Here is a 19,434-nt window from a genome sequence, read left to right on the forward strand (position 1 = left end):
CATGGCCTTATCTCATCCTCCTCACCCACAACCATGCCAGCATGGCCAGCTCTGCTGTGCTGCCTAAGAAAGGTGCTAGGCCCACTCTCAGCAGCAGTGCTGTACTACTGTAGTCAGCAAGGAGGGACAGGGACAGCTTTCCCGCTCCCATGATCCCAGGCCAGCTCTCCAGATGCCTCCCCTAATGGATCCACATCACCTACAGCGGGAGGGGGGCAGTAGAGCTGGTGGGTGCACAGGTGACCTAGTCCTGAGAGCATGAGCACTGGAGAGCTGGCACTGCCACTTCTCTGCCCTGCCATATGGTTGGACGAACAGGAAAGCTGCCCCCATCAAGCCCCCATCACCTGTGGCAGGTGAACAGGAAACAGTGTTTGGTGAAAATCAAAATTTAGGTTCACTATGACAACAGCTAACAAATCCTACATGTGGAGAAGGTAAGGACGAGGGAGTGCAAACCGGCTGATGCTGGAGTGTGAAGCTTCCCTCAAAGCTCAAAGCCTCCAAGGTGAATGTTCATCAGAACGACAGGGTGCTTTACCTCTCCCTTCTAGGTCAGAATCATGGACTCCATACTCTCTGTCAGTTTTCAGTGGCAGAAACTGCAAGGTGCTGGCTCAGCAATTGAACTCACTTATTTTTACCTCTATAATGTTCCCTTAGCTACTAACACTGAAATTCTTGTGGAAGAAACAAATTTAGCTTGTGAATGAGAAAACATTGTAAGCCTTCTATGTTGCACCCAGAATATTTAGATCTCTAGAAATGTACAAGAAAAAATGAGTATAGATACTCTAGAACTTACGACAGGGTGCACGAATTCATCTAACTTACTGATTAGTATATACACAGAGGTTGACCCTCATAATCCAGTAATCCAGAGAACTCTAGTTTGTCTCTCCCTAGCATGTGAATGATGCACCCCACAATAGAAAAGATCAAAACTCAAGATTCTCAAAACACAAAGAGCAATTTGCTAAACCTATAAAAATTTGCACCACAATCACTATAGCTTGAGGACTCTGTATAAGTAGAAACTGGCACAATTAAGTATCAGCTGAGCACAGAAGAAGGTAAGCAATAGCAGCTGAGCAATGGAGGGTAAGGAAGAGAGACAGGGCGGAACTGTCCAGATACCCCAAAGGAACACACCCATAGTGACACACCATTCCTTGGATAAGGAATGGTGCTTCAAGATCTAGGAGCTCCAGGTCCTCAGGGCCAGACCTCACAGGGATCACACTGTGAAACATGCTTGACAGTTTAGAGATTTCACAAAGCCGTCCTCCTGTTAAAAAAAGGAAAAAAAAATGAAATTCTTTAGCAGCACACAGAGAATCAGAACAAGATACAAGATACAACATGTGGGACCCAGCAAGTGCTACAAAGAAATGAGGAGAACAGAGAGTTACAAATTTCAAAGAAAATTTGAACTTTGCATGACAAAGAAAACTATGAAGCTACATAATTAGATGCAAAAAGCACAGGATAAATAGCACGATCCAATCTCAGAGTTGTCCTGTTAACATGCCTTTCCATGGCTCTTTCTCTGACTCAGTTATCTTTAAGATATATAGTTAAGAATTTTTATCTCTGTATTATGACCCAACAGTGAAACACAGAGGCTACGATACTGACAGCTTCATATAAACAATTGGTCAACATAATAAATCCACTGAGTTGATTTTATTATAGACAGGAATTCAACAAAGTACTAAAATAAACAAACGTGAGTTTAATGCATAATTTGAAAATGCAACTCGAATAGGTGTGTGTGTGCTCATATATATTTGAATCTGGTATTGTCTCGAGAAATTTAACAGTACATTTACTTCGTAAGCAGTAGGTGTACATAAGTTAACAATAATAGGGGAACAAGTGCAAAATAATACTTAAAACACCCAACACCAAGTGTCTTACCTTCTATCAGAACTAGACATTCACTTGAGTGAGGAAGGATGCCATCATTTTTCACAAAATGGACAGCGACCTGCCGTCCCCCTTGGCCTTCAGTGGTCCAGACTTCTGAGTCATATAACGGTGTATCTTGCAGCCTGCTGTCTGGGGCTGTAACTGCAGCATCTTGCAAAATTTTATCCACATTTTCCTCATACGGAATTCCTTTCCTAAAATGTAGGTATATTCACAACAATTCCAATTTAATAAATTATTCAAAAAGAAAAACTAGCTTAGGGGCTAAAGAGATGACCCAGCAGTTAAAAGCATTTGCTTCTCCTGCAGAGAACTGAAGTGCATTTCCCAGCACCCACATGGTGACTTAAAACCATTTGTAAGTCTAGTTCTGAGCTCTGTGGGTACCAGATAAACACATGGTACATTTACATACATGTAAGCAAAAGACTCACACATAATAAACACAAATAATCTAGAATGGATTCAAACACTATTTTATATGCAGATTACACCAGCTAAACTTTCCTAAAGTAAGGAGATAATTAATTTTCCAGATTTAATACATGTCATTCAGTAGGTGTTTAACATTTTAATACATACCATAATCATAGAGATTGTATCTGTGTGGGTTCATACTTGCCATAGTGCATGTGTAGAGGAGAAAGACAGTCTCCTTTACACAGGTCATCAGGCTTGGCAGCAGGTGTTGACCACCCCTGTGACCCATGCCAAGTGTAGAGTCCAAGATGGCCTACACTTATCCCCAGTCCCAATCCGTTGTCCTTTACAAGTAGCTGTGTCTTCAACCCAATTGATCTCACTGTCACAGGGACACTGCTTTAAAGCATTATTAGCTTCATTTATCTCTAATAATTAGTAATTCACACTAGTTAGATAAACTATTGCACAATAAAAAACACCATGGCTTAAAATTAAAAGGTTCAAGTGATTATCCTGATTCTGTCACCAACTGGGCTTGCAAATTTAGGTAATCACTTATATTTCCTAAGATATGTATGTGTCTAGAAAGAAATTATAGCACAGCTTTATTCTTGAAGAATAATATGATTCTGTGGCAGTAAACGAACTATAATCTGGTATTGTTTTACTTAAAATCTTCATAACACTCTGAGTTTATAATCACATGTGTAGAAAACAGATTCTTTAATGTATTGATTTTTCTTTTGCAATCTAGACCCTTTACTTCTTTTTTACGCATTAAGCCATGAAATCATGGAGTGAGCTCCAGCAGCTCAGGCCCTTTCATTAGTCCTGATGAAGTGTACTTCTCTGGGTAGCGCAGGTTGGCACTTCAGCTGAACCCAGATAACCTTCTCTCTAGTTTCCTTTTATTTTTTTTTAAACCATAAAATTCTCCATTTATTTGTTTACACATTTAGTTACTTATTTTGAGACAGGATCTCACTATGTAGCCCTATATGGCCTGAAACTGGCTTTGTAGAACAGACTGGACTTTTTCTTTTCTTTTAGATAGATATTTTATTTACATTTCAAATGTTATCCCCTTTCTTCTTTTCCCATCAAAAAACCCCTATCCCATTCTCCACCTGCTTACTAACCCATCCACTCCCACTTCCCTGTCCTGTTACCCTACACTGGGGCAACAAGCCTTTACAAGACCAAGGGCCTCTCCTCTCACTGATGTCCAACAAGGCCATCTCCTCTGCTACATACGCAGCTGGAGCCATGTGTACTCTTTGATTGGTGGTTTAGCCCCTGAGAGCTAAGGGGATGGAGCAGAGACTGGAGGAAAGGCCATCCAGAAACTGCCCCACCTGGGGATCCATCCCATATACAGTTACAGTTACAATACCCAAACACTATTAGAGATGAAAGCAAATGCTTGCTTACAGGAGCCTGATATGGCTGTCTCCTGAGAGACTCTGCCAGTGTCTGACAAATACAGAGGGGCATGCTCTCAGTCAACCACTGGACTGAGCACAGGGTCCACAATGGAAGAGCTAGAGAAAGGACCTAAGGAGCTGAAGGGGCTTGCAGCCCCATGGGTGGCTTCTTCTGACCGTTCTCCTCCACCTGCTTCAGGAAGCTGTCTCCACTCTTGGAGTGCTTGATGTGTTCAATGCCCACATTGATCCTGTTGGCCAGAATCTAACATTAACCTGTTTGCTTACAATGATGCCCACCTACAGCATGCAGAATAACATCATTCTTCCAGTTTTGCCATGGTAACATTTATGGGGCGTTCCTTTATTAACAGTACCCATCCCCTACATGTCTTTAATATCACTCTTCTTGTACATGAGCAGGTTTCCTAAAAGGCGTAGAGAACACATAGTGAATGCAACTCCTCTTTCCCTCTGTATCTGAGATTTTGTTGAGTTACTGAAAGATTCCTGCTGTGGCCCAGATATCTCAGTTGTTTGTTTGTTTTTTTAAATTGGATATTTTCCTTATTTACATTTTAAATGTTATTCCCTTTCCCACTTCCTCTGCCCCGAAACCACAAAACCCATCCCCAGTCCACCTGCTTCCTCCACCCACCCATCTACTCCCACCTCCCCACCCTGGCATTCCCCTACACTGAGGCTTTAAGACTTCACAGAACCAAGGGCCTGTCCTCCCACTGATGCCCAACAAGGCCATCCTCTGCTACATATGCGGCTGGAGCCATGGGTCAGCTCCAGGTACATTCTTTAGTTAGTGGTTTAGTCCCTGGGAGCTCTGGGGTGTCTGGTTGGTTCATATTGTTGTTCTTCCTAAGGGATTAAAAACTTCTTCAGCCCCTTCGGTCCTTTCTCTAACTCCTCCATTGGGGACCCTGTCCAATGGTTGGTTGCGAGCATCCGCCTCTGTTTGTCAGGCTCTGGCAGAGACTCTCAGGAGACAGCCTTTTCAGGTTTCTGTCAGTAAGAACTTCTTGGCATCAGCAACAGTGTCTGGTAACTGAACAGGAGATGGATCCCCAGGTGGGGCAGTCTCCAGATGGCCTTTCCTTAAGTCTCTGCTCCACACTTTGTCTCCATATTTCCTCCCATGAGTATTTGTTCCCCCTTCTAAAAAGAACCAAACCATTTGCACCTTAGTTTTCCTTCCTTTTGAGTTTGATGTGGTCTGTGAGTTGTATCTTGGGTATTCAGAGCTTTTGGGCTAATATGCACTTATCATTGAGTGTATACCATGCGTGTTCTTTTGTGACTGGGTTACACTGTTACCATAAAGGGGCGTTGGATTTTGTCAAATGCTTTCTCAGCATCTAATGAGATGACCATATGGTTTTATTCTTTGGATATCTCAGTTTTTATTAAAAGGATTTAAAGATTAACTTTCATCTCAATCACTATAGTTTCAATTTTTGTGAGGCAAAAAAAAAAAAATTAAATTACCCTAGAGAGATATTAATAAATAATATGCAAATGCACAAATATGTAGATATTTATGCCACAGCACAACAGAGTAAAAGCCTGACGAATGCTATACTAATGTGGATGATTGTGCACTTCCAGTAATTTCCAAAATGCCACTCTATATTTTGAGGGACTATGGTACATTGTATTGAAACAAAAATCAGGACTTAAAACTCACTATGTAAACATGCTTGGAGATGAATATATATTAATAAGAATAAAAGAGTTCTATATATTTATGTACTTACATAATAATAATCGGTGTTTGGAATGAAGTCATTATAGTTGTTAAGTGTGAAACAACTTTTGACTGGTGTCTATCATACCTACTAAACATTAGATCTAAAACTTGAAAGTACTTATTTTTACTTATTATTACCAAGAACAACGCAAAGGATTTAAGTATTTCCCTTTCATTAGCATTATTTTAAAATACTATAAATTAAATCATAATTTATTCATTTCTCAGGACTTAAAACCACACATACACAAACATACATATGGGCATACATATATACAAACAATATGACATGAAAATACTTTTTTTAAATGTTAGAAAATACTTACAATAAATGGCATTTAGGACAAAGAAGTTTAACAGACTGTAAAAGTCTTCTGGGCTTGTATGATCTTACTTTTGCTTTGATTCGATATTGTCGAGGAGCTCTTTGCTTCAATATTTCACACAATGATGTCTTCTCTAAATAATGGCAATTTGTAAGTGCTGTAAAAAAAAATTGTTACATTAAGTCAGAGTAAATAAAGTATGAGTTCTTAGGTATGTTCAGCACGAATTTCCATAAAGCAAATATATACCATAAAATCAAATTTACCTCAGCTATGGTCACAATATTTCCAGATGTGCATCTAGGCCCGTGAATGCAGAGCCAAGCACAGAACAGGTACCCTAGTGCTGAACTACTGCTGCAAGGAATTTTTTTTGGGGGGGGGGGGGGTTGGATTTTGATTTTTTTCAAGACAGGGTTTCTCTGTATAGTCCTGGCTGTCCTGGAACTCACTCTGTAGACCAGGCTGGCCTCGAACTCAGAAATCTGCCTGCCTCTGCCTCCCAGAGTGCTGGGATTACAGGCATGTGCCACCACCACCCGGAAAGATATTTTAATTATATAATGGGTATTATATGGGACTAGTAGAAATTCTCAGGAAATTCTAACTTAGGGAAAACAGGGGGGTTTACTTCAGTAAGAAAATGAATGACACCTGTATAAAAAATGCCAATCTTAGACAACCTGTGCCAGACAACAGCTTACTTTCTAACTGGAATTTGATTAAGAAATGTTAACAAAACACATTTGTTAAACTTCAGCTGTCACATGGGCTCCTGACCTACCTGGCTATTTCAAACTCCAGACTGTATTGAACTTTCCTTTTTTCAGAAGTTAGAACCTCAGAATGGAAAAGGGTTACTAGGGGAACCCAATTATCACAGTGAGGCAGGGAGTATGAAAGAGAAGGAAATTTATTTTGTAGGCAGAAAGGAGAGATGATTGGGGATGTGAAGGGGAAAGAACTTAGAATCACAAGAGCAGAGACGCATAAGACAGAACAAATAACTGGGAATCAGAGAACAGGAAGGTTTCGAGTGGGTGGAACGAGTTATTCTAAATAGCTGAGTAATGCAGGTCTTAGGCAGCCTTTTGGATATTCTAGGGTGACACTCCCCTCTTTTAGAAAACAGAATTTAAGCATAGCCAAGCAAGGTTCAGACATCCAAGCAAGTAAGTTCTAGTCACAGCTTTAATGCAACAAACCCCTCACAGACATCTCCTTTGAGTTGTAAATGGCTGAGCACTTACTGTGAAATACTCCCCCTGCTGGGCACACCTGACAAATCTAAAATAAATGAAACACTTGCTCAACTTCTCATTCTAGGGTAATATGTTAGAAGTTTTACACTTCTATTTCCAGGTTTAGATCCTGGATAGTTTTGTTCAGTTCCTTCACTGAATTGATTGTTTTTTCCTGAAATTCTTTAAGGAATTTTTGTGTTACCTCTTTAAGGGCTTCTACCTGTTGATTCATGTTCTCCTGTGTTTCTTTTAGGGATTTTTATGATTCCTCTTTATGGGTTTCTGCATGTTGACCCATGTTCTCCCGTAATTCCCTATGGGATTTTTGTATTGCCTCTTTAAGGGCTTCAACCTGTTGACCCATATTCTCCCGTATTTAAGAGATTTTGTGTTTCCTCGTTAAGGGCTTCTACCTTTTGATCCATATTCTCTTGTCTTTCTTTAAGGGATTTTTGTGCTTCTACCTGTTGACCCATGTTCTCTTGTATTTCTTTAAGGAAGTTATTTATGTCCTTCTTAAAGTCCTCCATCTACAGTAGGTAAATAGACAAAAATTACTAGCATACAAAAGGCGAGTTAGAGGCTGAGCCTTGAAGGCCAACTCCAAAGTAAACAACATGGTTGTACAAGAAAGAAGGTATGGTGTGATGAAAGCTGGCACTGTACTCGGAAGAGCTAGAGCCAACTAAAAAATGACGCCTTGGCTTTTGAGATGTCTTCCTTCTCTTGTGTTTCCTTTCTTGAATAATGATGCTATGTCCTTTGTATTACATTAGAACCCAAAGCTAGAGCAGCTTAGTTCTTTATCTCAGCTCCGCCTCCACCTTCAAACCTTCACCATCCTCACTGTGCTATGTTTAACATAGCTTCCTAGTGTTTGTTGAATGAAGTCATGAGAGAGAATGGATGGTGTTGCATTCCTCCTCTTCCTTTGCTTGTCCCCACAGCCCTTTTTATTTTATCTTCTTATTATTTTCTTTTCCCTTCAACCCATCCTTCAGAAGTCCCCAAGCACAGTACCAACCATGTCATCACTTGTCAAATTAAAACTCAGAAGTCTGTGAGTTCTTATTAAAAAAAAAAAAAAATGTGGGTTGCAGGCTAAAGAGATGGCCCAGCAGCCAAGAATGAATATGGTTCTTACAGAGGACCTAGGTTCGGTTCTCAGCACCCATGTTAGGTGGTTTTATCACCACCTATAACACAGCTCCAGAGGAATCAGTGCCCTCTTCTGGCTGCTCCACACCAATGTGTGTGTGTATGTGTGTGTGTGTGTGTGTGTGTGTGTGTGTGTGTGTGTGTGTGTAAAAGAAAATAAATAAAACAAAAAACACATCACAAAGTGAGACATCTCTGAAAATAGAAAACCTTGGAAAGAATTCAGGAGTCATAGATGCAAGCATCAACAACAGAATACAAGAGATAGAAGAAAAAATATCAGATGCTGAAGTTCCATAGAAATCATTGACTCAACAGTCAAAGAAAATGCAAAATGCAAAAACCTTGTAACCCAAAACATCCAGGCACTCCAGGACACAATGAGAAGACCAAACCTAAGGATTATAGAAATAGAAGAAAGCAAGGATTTACATCTTAAAGACCCAATAAATATCTTCAACAAAATTATAGAAGAAAACTTCCCTAACACAAAGAAAGAGATGCCCATGAACATACAGGAAGCCTACAGAACTCCAAACAGATTGGACCAGAGCAGAAACTCCTCCTGTCACATGATAATCAAAACACCAAATGCACTAAACAAAATAGAATGTTAAAAGCAGTGAGAGAAAAAGATCAAGTAACATATAAAGGCAGACCTATCAGAATTACACCAGACTTCTCACCAGAGACTATGAAAGCCAGAAGAGCCTGGGCAGATATCATTCAGACCCTAAGAGAACATAAATGTCAGTCCAGACTACTATACCCAGCAAAACTTTTAATTACCATAAATGGTGAAAACAAGACATCCTATGACAAAAGCAAATTTATACAGTATCTTTCCACAAATCCAGCTCTGCAAAGGATAATAGGTGGAAAATACCAACAAAAGACAGTGAACCACATTGTAGAAAAATCAATAAGGTAATCTTTCATCTAACCCAACAGAAGATAGCTACATAACCAGAATGTCACCTTTAACTAAGAAGATAACAGTAAGCAACAATCACTTTTCCTTAATATCTCTTAATATCAATGGTCTCAATTCCCCTATAAAAAGACATAGACTAATGGACTGGATACGTAAACAGGACCCAACGTTTTGCTGCATACAAGAAACCCACCTCAGTGACAAAGACAGGCACTATTTAAGAGTCAAAGGATGGAAAACAATTTTCCAAGCAAATGGTCTCAAGAAACAAGCTGGAGTGGCCATTCTTATATCAGATAAAACTGACTTTCAACCAAAAGTTGTCAAAAAAGATAAGGAGGGACACTTCATACTGGTCAAAGTTTTGAAAAGTCTACCAAGATGAACTCTCAATTCTGAACATCTATGCTCTGAACGCAAGGGCACCCACATTCATAAAAGAAACTTTACTAAAGCTCAAAGCACACATTGCACCCCACACAATAATAGTGGGAGACTTCAACACCCCACTGTCAAAAATGGACAAGTCATGGAACCAGAAACTAAACTGAGACACAGTGAAACTAACTGAAGTTATGTACCAACTGGATCTAACAGATATTTATAGAACATTCCACCCTAAAGCAAAAGAATATACCTTCTTCTCAGCACCTCATGGTACCTTCTCCAAAATTGACCATATAATTGGTCACAAAACAGGCCTCGACAGATATAGAAATATTGAAATTATTCCATGTATCTTATCAGAACACCACGGCCTAAAGCTGGTCTTAAGCTCAAACAAAAGCAATGGAAAACACACATGGACTTTAAACAATGTTCTTCTCAATGATAACTTGGTCAAGGAAGAAATAAAGAAATTAAAGACTTTTTAGAATTCAATGAAAATAAAGGCACATCATACACCAAAATTTATGGGACACAATGAAAGCAGTGCTAAGAGGAAAACTCATAGCTCTGTGTACCTCCAAAAAGAGAATTGAGAGCTTACACTAACAGCTTGACAGTGCACTTGAAAGCTCTAGAACAAAAGGAAGCAAATACGCCCCAGAGGAGTAGACGGCAGGAAATAAACTTAGGGCCGAAATCAACCAAGCAGAAACAAAAAGAACTATACAAAGAATCAACAAAACAAGGAGCTGGTTCTTTGAAAAAATCAATGAGATTGATAAACCCTTAGCCAGACTAACCAGGGGGCACAGAGACAGTATCCAAATTAATAAAATCAGAAATGTGTCGCATCCACCCTCGCCGGCAAGGAATGACGCAACACAGGAAGATCTTCTTCAAGCAGTTTACTCAGGACCCTTGTACTTCTTCTCCTTCTTCTCCCTCTTCTCCCTCCTGTACTACTTCTTCTTCTGACCCCGAGAGAATCAGCCCAGCCCTTAAATACTACTAATAGCCAGCCAATCAGGCTTAGCCACGTGGGCATTGCTGATAGGTTGTATCCACGCGGAAGGCGCAAGACTCAACAGGCTCCAACCAAATAAGGACTTGTTAACTGTTAAGGACAGTTAACTACAGTTAATGACAGTTAACTGGCAAGCAGCTCCCTACAGAAATGAAAAAAGAGACATAACAACAGAAACTGTGGAAATTCAAAAAAATCATCAGATCCTACTACAAGAGCTTATACTCAACAAAGTTTGAAAACCTGGATGAAATGGATAACTTTCTAGATACATACCAGGTGCCAATGTTAAAACAGGATCAGATAAACCATCTAAATAGTCCCATAAGCCCTGAGGAAATAGAAGCAGCCATTAACAGTCTCCCTTCAAAAAAAAAAAAAAAAAAGCCCAGGACCAGATGGGTCTAGCGGGGGAATTCTATCAGATCTTCAAAGAAGAGTTAATACTGATACTCTTCAAACTTTTCCATGAAATAGAAACTCAAGGAACACTACCCAACTCATTCTATGAAGCAACAATCAAGCTTATACCTAAACCAAACAAAGACCAAACAAGGAAGGAGAACTTCAGACCAATCTCCCTCATGAACATTGATGCAAAAACTGAACAAAATCCTGGCCAACCGAATCCAAGAATGCACCAGAATTATAATTCACCACGATCAGGTAGGCTTCATCCCAGGGATGCAAGGAAGGTTCAATATACAGAAATTCGTCAATGTAATGCACTACCCAAACAAACTAAAGGAAAAAAAAACACATGGTCATTTCATTAGATGCTGAAAAGGCTTTTGACAAAATTAAGCATCCCTTCATGATAAAAGTCTTGGAGAGATCGGGAATCCAAGGCCCATACCTAAACATAGGGAAAGCAATATACTACAAACTGGTAGGAACATCAAACTAAATGGAGAAAAACATGAGGCAATCCCACTAAAATTGGGGACCAGACAAGACTGCCCACTCTCTCCCTATCTATTCAATATAGTACTTGAAGTCCTAGCCAGAGCAATCAGGCAGCAAAAAGAGGTCAAAGGAATACAAATTGGAAAGGAAGAAGTCAAACTATCACTATTTGCAGATGATATGATAGTATACTTAAACGACCCCAAGATTTCCACCAAAGAACTCCTAAAGCTGATAAACAACTTCAGCAAAGTAGCTGTATATAAAATTAACTCAAGCAAATCAGTAGCCTTCCTCTACTCAAAGGATAAACAAGATGAGAAAGAAATTAGGGAAATGACACCCTTCACAATAGTGCCAAATAATATTTCATACCTAGGTGTGACCCTGACAAAGCACGTGAAGGGTCTATATGACAAGAACTTTAATCCTCTGAAGAAAGAAATCGAAGAAAGTCTCAGAAGATGGAAAGATCTCCCATGTTCATGGATTGGCAGGATCAATATAGTAAAAATGGCCTTCTTACCGAAAGCAATCTACAGATTCAATGCAATCCCTATTAAAATTCCAAATCAATTCTTCATAGATCTAGAAAGAGCAATTCTCAAATTCATTTGGAATAACAAAAAAACCCAAGATAGCAAAAACTATTGTCCACAACAAAAGATATTCTGGAGGAATCGCCATCCCTGACCCGAAGCTCTACTACAGAGCGATAGTGATAAAAACTGTTTGGTATTGGTATGCAGACAGGCAGGAAGATCAATGGAATAGAATTGAAGACCCAGAAAAGAACCCACACACGTATAGTCACTTGATATTTGGCAAAGGAGTTAAAAAAATAGTATGTAACTTAAAATACAAATAAGTTATACAAAAATACACATGTATGAATTCTATTGAAACCACTGTAGGATAAGTCACGGAAATAAAAAACTAAATACAAACATTGAATGTTCCCAGAAGGATCTACTGCCTCTGACAGGCAAGACAGGATTGGCTCAGAAATGCACAGACAGGTATCTATATGCTGGTGACTACACTGAAAAAGGTCTTACTTACTTGTAGCACATAATTGTTGACATCTTTCCACTTCATATAGGGAAACTGAGTCTGATTCGGAGCCTATAGGAAGAGAAAAGGAATCACATAACACATGTAGCTCTGTAAAATATGATTCAGAAACTTAATATAAAACTGAAACTATAGAACTCTATCCAGAGATACCGAACAAAGGCTAAATAAATGCTCCAATGGCCTTTTCTCCCAATTAATTTGCAGTTTCAACATAAGCCAAACCAGTTACACAGGGTTAGTCACTAAGTTTGATAGGCAACATTTCTCCTTTCTTTAAGGGGAAATGTAAGGAATTGAGCATATTGAATAGGATCATGAAAGACAAGAACATTAGTGTATTTACACTAAATGGCTTCATGATATAGTAATCAGGAAACTATGGCACTGATTAAATACTGAAAAACTAACAGCATAGCGAGCTTAAAATCAGACCACGTTTAGACTGTTGACAAAAACCAGGAGGTAATTAATAAATAATACAATATGGTTTTTTCTTTGTTTGTTTTTATGAAATGGTTTTGCCACTACTAAAAATGAGTAACGGAGGGTGTGTAGGTCACAGTACACTAATAAGTGGCACATGGAAAGGCTAGAAGTAAGCTCCGATTTAAAGCCACTTGATGTGTTGATAGACACTGAAGCCTTCTAAGCAATTAAAAGGAAACATGGTGATCTAACCAGAAATTCCTTCATCCCTCAGTATCACTCGGCCTCCTGTGATGAGCTACTGACACCCTACCGCATATGAACATCAGAACACAGTACATACAAATCCATGCACACAATTCCATTAAGTTCTACAAGAACACCTTTGAGAGACTGGGATGACTTATCAGTACACGAAGTGCATGAGTAGAAACTACAGGCTGCTCAAGATGAAGAAACATTTGGCCCTTTTAGAAACGGATAAGCAAAGTAGTGGCCTAGAAAAGTCAAACATTCAAAAATTCATTTTTCAATGAATACAAAACATTACACAACTTCATAAGCAACTTCATTGTCACTCTAATTTGAAAATGTGACTATATATTTAAAAGACAAGCTATCTTAGTTTTGAATAGGGCAAGACACAAGTTTACAGTGGTACTTTAATGCAAATGCACATGCACAACCTATACACACGTATGAATTTAAAAACAACACACAGAAGAAACCATTCAAATTTTGCTCATGAAATTATGACGAAGTAAAATGTCAGTGTAAATTATCCTTACTTGAAGATGTTAAATAATTCTCCACATTGTCTGATTGATAGGTATCATCTGAGGTCTGAATAGCTTCCAAATCTACAGAGTCTAAAGCTCTAAAATGGAAAGATAAGTCAAATTGCATAACAAAATCAATATAATAGTTCAGCTGAGCCCTCTAAATACAGTTAATGAAATTGTAAAATTGTTACATTACAGTCCAGTGGTCTGTAGCTTTTACTAGATTGTCTGAGAACTCTAATGCCCTCAAAATAAATAGCAGAGTTCAGAAAAGTATGAGTGGAACTGTCAGTCAATGGAATACTTCAAAGACCATCAAACAAAAAGCCTGGGGCTATAATGCTAATATTTGCTGTTAGAATATTATCACACGAGATTGTAAAAGTTCCATCTCCTAGACTCACATCTTTTTAGTGTGGACACAACCATCACAGTTCCAACTGGCAACCCCTTTTAGCCTCTCCACTAAACCCCTCCTCATTGCCCTTCACACACTAATAGGTGACTTCAGTACCTGATTCTTCACAATAGACAAGTAATTTTTGTAAAAAAAAATAATAATAATAAAGAAATAAAGAAATGCTGGAGTTAAATAATTTGATAAAACGAATGGACTTACAGAACAGTGCATTCCAACACTGAAGAATGCTAAGCAGCCCATGAAACCTTCTCCAAAATGACCACAAGTTAAAACAAAAACCAAGTCTCAGCATATACAAAAAACTGAAATAACACTCTGTATCTTATCTGACCAGTATGGATGAAAGTTGAATATAAAGAACAGACACAATAGACTGCTTATAAATTTATCAAAACTAAACAACTTAATATGGGGTCAAAACAACATACAACAGACACCTGCCAGCAATATAAATTGGTGCATTTTTGGCACAAATGTTATAGGGATAACTTTATTTTTAAAAATTATATTTAATGCCCATCTATGACACCACTAAAGTGGCTAAGAACCAAAGACTAGATAGGTTAGGGGCCCTATGGGAAAAAACTATGATGATTCTGTTAAAATAAAGTGACTTCTAATAACCTATATCTATACCCAGAGCAGAGTATCACACAGCCCCATCAGGGAACCTTCTTGCTGTAGATGGTTATTCATAAAATGAACACAACTTGACAATGTGCAGAGAGTTAACTAACAAACTTTGGAGCAGTCAGGCCTAAATCAAACCCCTCCTGTCAAGGCTCAGAATACAAGCAGGAGAGGAAGCAGGGAGACGGTAAGAGCCAGTGGTGGTAGTGAGTGACTCCAAGGAAACAGAAACAACAGGACTGGTACACACATGACCTCACAGACTGTGCACATATAAGACCTGCACATGTTCAAACTAGACAAAATCTCAGCACTGAGAAGGGAAAGTTGACAGAAAGTCTCAAATGGAACCAAGAAGCTATTTACCACTGATGCCTGCTGAGGAAGGAAAACTGTTTTCTACAAAGGAGTGTCACTGGGTATGCCAACGGCACTCTAGAGCAGGACCCGGCCCAGGAGTGGCTGCTCTGTGCAAAAAGGACTCCATCTACTTTCTTTTTTTAATTATTTATTTTGGTGCACTTTGTTTTGTTAATTTCTGTAACACTGATTTTCTTCTTCTTGTATTCTTTTGTTTGTTTTGATTTCTTATTTTGTTTCGTGTCTTTTAATTGGTATTTTTTTTAAAAGAAAGGACATGAAGTTGGGTGGGTAAGAAGATAGGAGGGGTCTGAGTAAAGGATACTATCAAAATTAACTTTACAGAAAAAAATTTTAATTAAGAATGAAGACTGGAAAAGGGAAATAATATGCTGATACATTGTGAGTTATAATTATATTGAGCTAGTGAATAGAACCTTAATGTTAAAGCAATTGAAGTAACTTGAGTCTCATATGAGAGTGATTTTATTTTAGTTTATAGAATGACATGTTTTCTCTTTGAAGATCCATGGTATATTTTTCCTCTAGAATCCACATGGTGTACCTTTCTCTATGCATGGTACTCACTGCAAACAGGGAAGAGAACTGAAATCCAACAGTATTTCTAAAGCTATTTTCTAAACACAAGTCATATTCCTTAAAAGTTTAAAACATGTGGCATACTACCATGCTTTGGGATGCATTTAATCGGACTCGCTTTAGAAGATTCATGACTTTTCGTAGTAAGAGTAAACAAGTTCCTCAATTCTGATATGCACTCAACTAAGTTTTACAAACTGACTGAAAGCTGCTTCCATTGTTTGCTGCTGTACTTGGTGTAGCACATGATAAAAGAACACAGTGAAAAAAGAAATAACTGTTGAAAATCTTAAGTTACAATACTGACTCTACTACACTTCACTTTCCCTTTGTCTTACATATTAGAGAGAGAGAGAGAGAGAGAGAGAGAGAGAGAGAGAGAGAGAACACAACATGAAGACAAGTTTAGGGAGATATATTCCTGTGGTCTTGTCTGCCTAGACTGGGCTCGGGAGTGGATTCAGGGTCCAGTAGGCCTAGCAGGTACTAGAGTCCCAGTTAGATTCTCAGCAAAGCAAAGAGGTAAAACATGACAAATGCCTCACACATCACAGAAAGTTAAATATTAACCTACCTTAAATATTAACCTACCTTAAATATTAACCTAATGATTATCATATTTGTATTTATCTAAGCAGGGATATAAAATACTCACTTTTTTAGCTGATCCACATCAGAGTTACTTTCTGGTAAGACCCTGATCCCCCGGCCATAGCTGGTTCCTCCATGAAGATGAAATTCCAGTCTTACCAAGGAAGCTGTGGACTCTGAATTGACTGGCTGGAGTTTGGTATGGAGACTGTAGATTCTAAGGAAGCTTCCAATCTGAAATGTATTTAATTAAAAAGACACTTTCAGAAAAGAGATCTAATAAAAACAATTTCTGATAATTGAAAGTTTTATAACCAACAGGAAGTAGTAACCTCAACAAGCCAGAGTCACGTGGACAAAGTTGCCAAGTTGAGCTGCTCCAGGAGCTGGAACACAGCCCTCTGCTCTATGACATTATCATCAGCTTTCTGTTTTCCAGCTCCTCCACTGCCTAAGCTTGGCTGTCCTGGAACTTGCTCTGTAGACTGACTTGGAACTCAGGGATACGCTGCATACCTGAGCACTGGGATTAAAAGTGTGGTTCACCACGCCTGGATTTAAGCTTTTCTTCACCTAGAACTTGTTCTGTTCTAGGCTACCCTTGAACTCAGAGATCTGCTTGTCTTTGCCTCCTGGGATTAAAGACTTATTCTACCATGCCTGGACCAAAACTAAGGTCGGTGGGATCTTGTCCCAAGGTCACCACTCCCTTAATTCAATTTAATATGTCTGAACACAAGATTCAACTACATTTCACTTCCTGGTGCACCTTTAATACTCAAACCATATATTTTATATTTTTCCTTTCTATACTTACTATTCTTATTCAAAATGGTGTTCATGAGAATTAACCAGAGAGCAAAGTATAAGATGGGCATTTCTGATACTTCCTTTGTCAATGCAATTAATATAATCTCTTTATCTTAACTTCAGGTAGACTCTTCACATAAGGGCAAAAAGTAGCCACATTCTTCTCCAAAAGGCCACAAAAACACTACAGGCTACACATTGAAATTCTTCTTCACCGAAACCCCTTGGGCCAGGTCAGGCCAGTTCAAATCACTCAGCAACAAAGTCTTTCATATTCCTTATGATAGCCCATTAAGCTCCAATTAAAACATTCCAATGCTTTCCAAATCCAGTCCCCAAATCCAAATTCTTCCAAACAAAAACATGGTCAGGCCTATCACATCAGTACCCCACTCCTGGTACCAACTAGGCAGCTAGGATGAGAGTCTGAAAAGCCCACACCTACAATGACACACATACTCAAACAAGGCCACATTTACTCCAAAAGGGCTACATCTTCTAATTGTGCCACTCCCTGGGCTGAGCATAGACAAAGCATAACATACTCCTACAGTCAGTCGTATCCATTTTGCTAAACTTGTGATAAAATACAATTTTAACTAGAGAACTTAAGCTTTTTCAATGAAGATTTGAAATAGGAAAGTATAATACGCTATGAAAAATTCCTGACATTTGGAGCCAGTGCTGTGATACAAGCCTCTATTATAGGGAAGACTATGTCCATGGGTTCAAACCCAGCCTGGGCAACCCTATTATAACAAAATAAAACAAAGACATTAGATGTCACAAGCCACACAAGACAGACTTATGAGCAAAAGGCAAACATAGATACTTCCTCTTGTATAAAAATAACATTCCTGACTGGAGTAGATGAGTGAGAACCCATCTTCCTTTTTTTTCCTCCAAATGATGCATCATTGTGGTGACATAATACAGTAGGAAGACGACAACAAATGATGGGAGAAGCATGGGGCTATGGAGAGGCAAAGACACGTAAACCAATTTCGCTCTTCCGCCTTGAACTCTCCCATTTAAACTTATCTCCAGTGGAACACAAAGAGTCAAGAACAAATCAGGAAGACCCATTTTCACAACACCCCCTTCACTTCTCTGTCTTTCCAGGCCTTTGGGTCTTCTGAGAAGATTAAAGGAGGTAAGGTCCCATCTACTGTCCTCCAACCTGCTTTGCCGATTCTTATACCATGGTTGCAGCAACAAATGGGGAAAAAATGTATTTTCTAAAAGGGATCCAATGTAGGTTACTAGAATAGTATAGTAAATAAAACTACTTCAATTTCTGCAAGATTTTTGGACTATTTATTTCTTTTTTTACCAGCACAGCAGACTTTTATAACCTTTGAAGAACCAGAAAGAAGACAGAAACTCAGAGAGGAAAGAATTACATTAATAAAAAAGGCTTAGCAATCATCAATAACATAATTTTTTCACTTGAGTTTTTAAATTTAAGGAAATTATAGCCAGAAATATCAGTGTCTTTCATGACTTTTGAAAAAACTTTTCTATGAAGTCTGTGTGTAAGAGGCAGGATCATTCAGAGGAACAAAATGGTGAGATAGTGGGGCACCAGAAGGGCGCAGGCACCAGAAGGTCATGCATATAATTTTATTATAGAGGAATCTGACATAACTGTGGTAAATCTTCAGCAGGAAGTGTAAATGCTGAACGCATGGCTGTTTATCATCCCTCACCTTACTGAACTATTAACAACATGTCCCGGCCACAGAAAACGGCCCGTCCTCAGCAAACCACGGAGTAAAGATGACAAGCTGCTATTGCCGGAAATGCCTTCTGGAGGCGACACTGCGCTTTGTTAAAGCTTGAGTAATGTTATTATGAAAGTTGTCTGATGCGCTACCGTTGAAAAAGATGCTGCTTACTGTTGCATAAGGCAAGTTTCTACAAACAGAAAAATAACATAGACGCAAAAGTGTACTTTAATCTCTTACAAAAGTCTAACCAACACATAAACATTAACAATAAGAGTATTTCCACCAAAACAGTACAATATCTTAATTTTCCTCTGTAGACAAACTAGTTATTGATCCGCCAAAGGCCAAAATGTAATAATGACCATGTATGTTTTATACTATTATAAGAACTGCATCAGAATAAGAGTATGTATTTAAAAAGTTTGATTTTAACTTATATGCAAAAAGTTTAAAATGTCATTCTGTATCTGCTTATCTGAGGAAA

General features: G+C 38.7%; 1 protein-coding gene across 11 annotated transcripts in view; it reads right to left on the reverse strand.

The window, feature by feature from the left end:
* Window positions 1-19,434, reverse strand: part of LOC127692350 (protection of telomeres protein 1-like) — a 73,293-nt gene that overhangs the window by 20,018 nt on the left and 33,841 nt on the right. For all 11 annotated transcript variants that reach the window (XM_052192608.1, XM_052192606.1, XM_052192605.1 and 8 more), the window contains 6 exons: window positions 16,475-16,644; window positions 13,815-13,903; window positions 12,586-12,648; window positions 5,868-6,024; window positions 1,921-2,126; window positions 1,153-1,288 (listed from right to left, as the gene is read on the reverse strand). In XM_052192608.1, coding sequence (XP_052048568.1) covers window positions 1,153-1,288; window positions 1,921-2,126; window positions 5,868-6,024; window positions 12,586-12,648; window positions 13,815-13,903; window positions 16,475-16,644 — 821 coding nt within the window. The remainder of the gene's footprint in view (window positions 1-1,152; window positions 1,289-1,920; window positions 2,127-5,867; window positions 6,025-12,585; window positions 12,649-13,814; window positions 13,904-16,474; window positions 16,645-19,434) is intronic.

The sequence above is a fragment of the Apodemus sylvaticus genome, chromosome 9, assembly GCF_947179515.1.
Source record: "Apodemus sylvaticus chromosome 9, mApoSyl1.1, whole genome shotgun sequence".
Lineage (NCBI taxonomy): Eukaryota > Metazoa > Chordata > Mammalia > Rodentia > Muridae > Apodemus > Apodemus sylvaticus.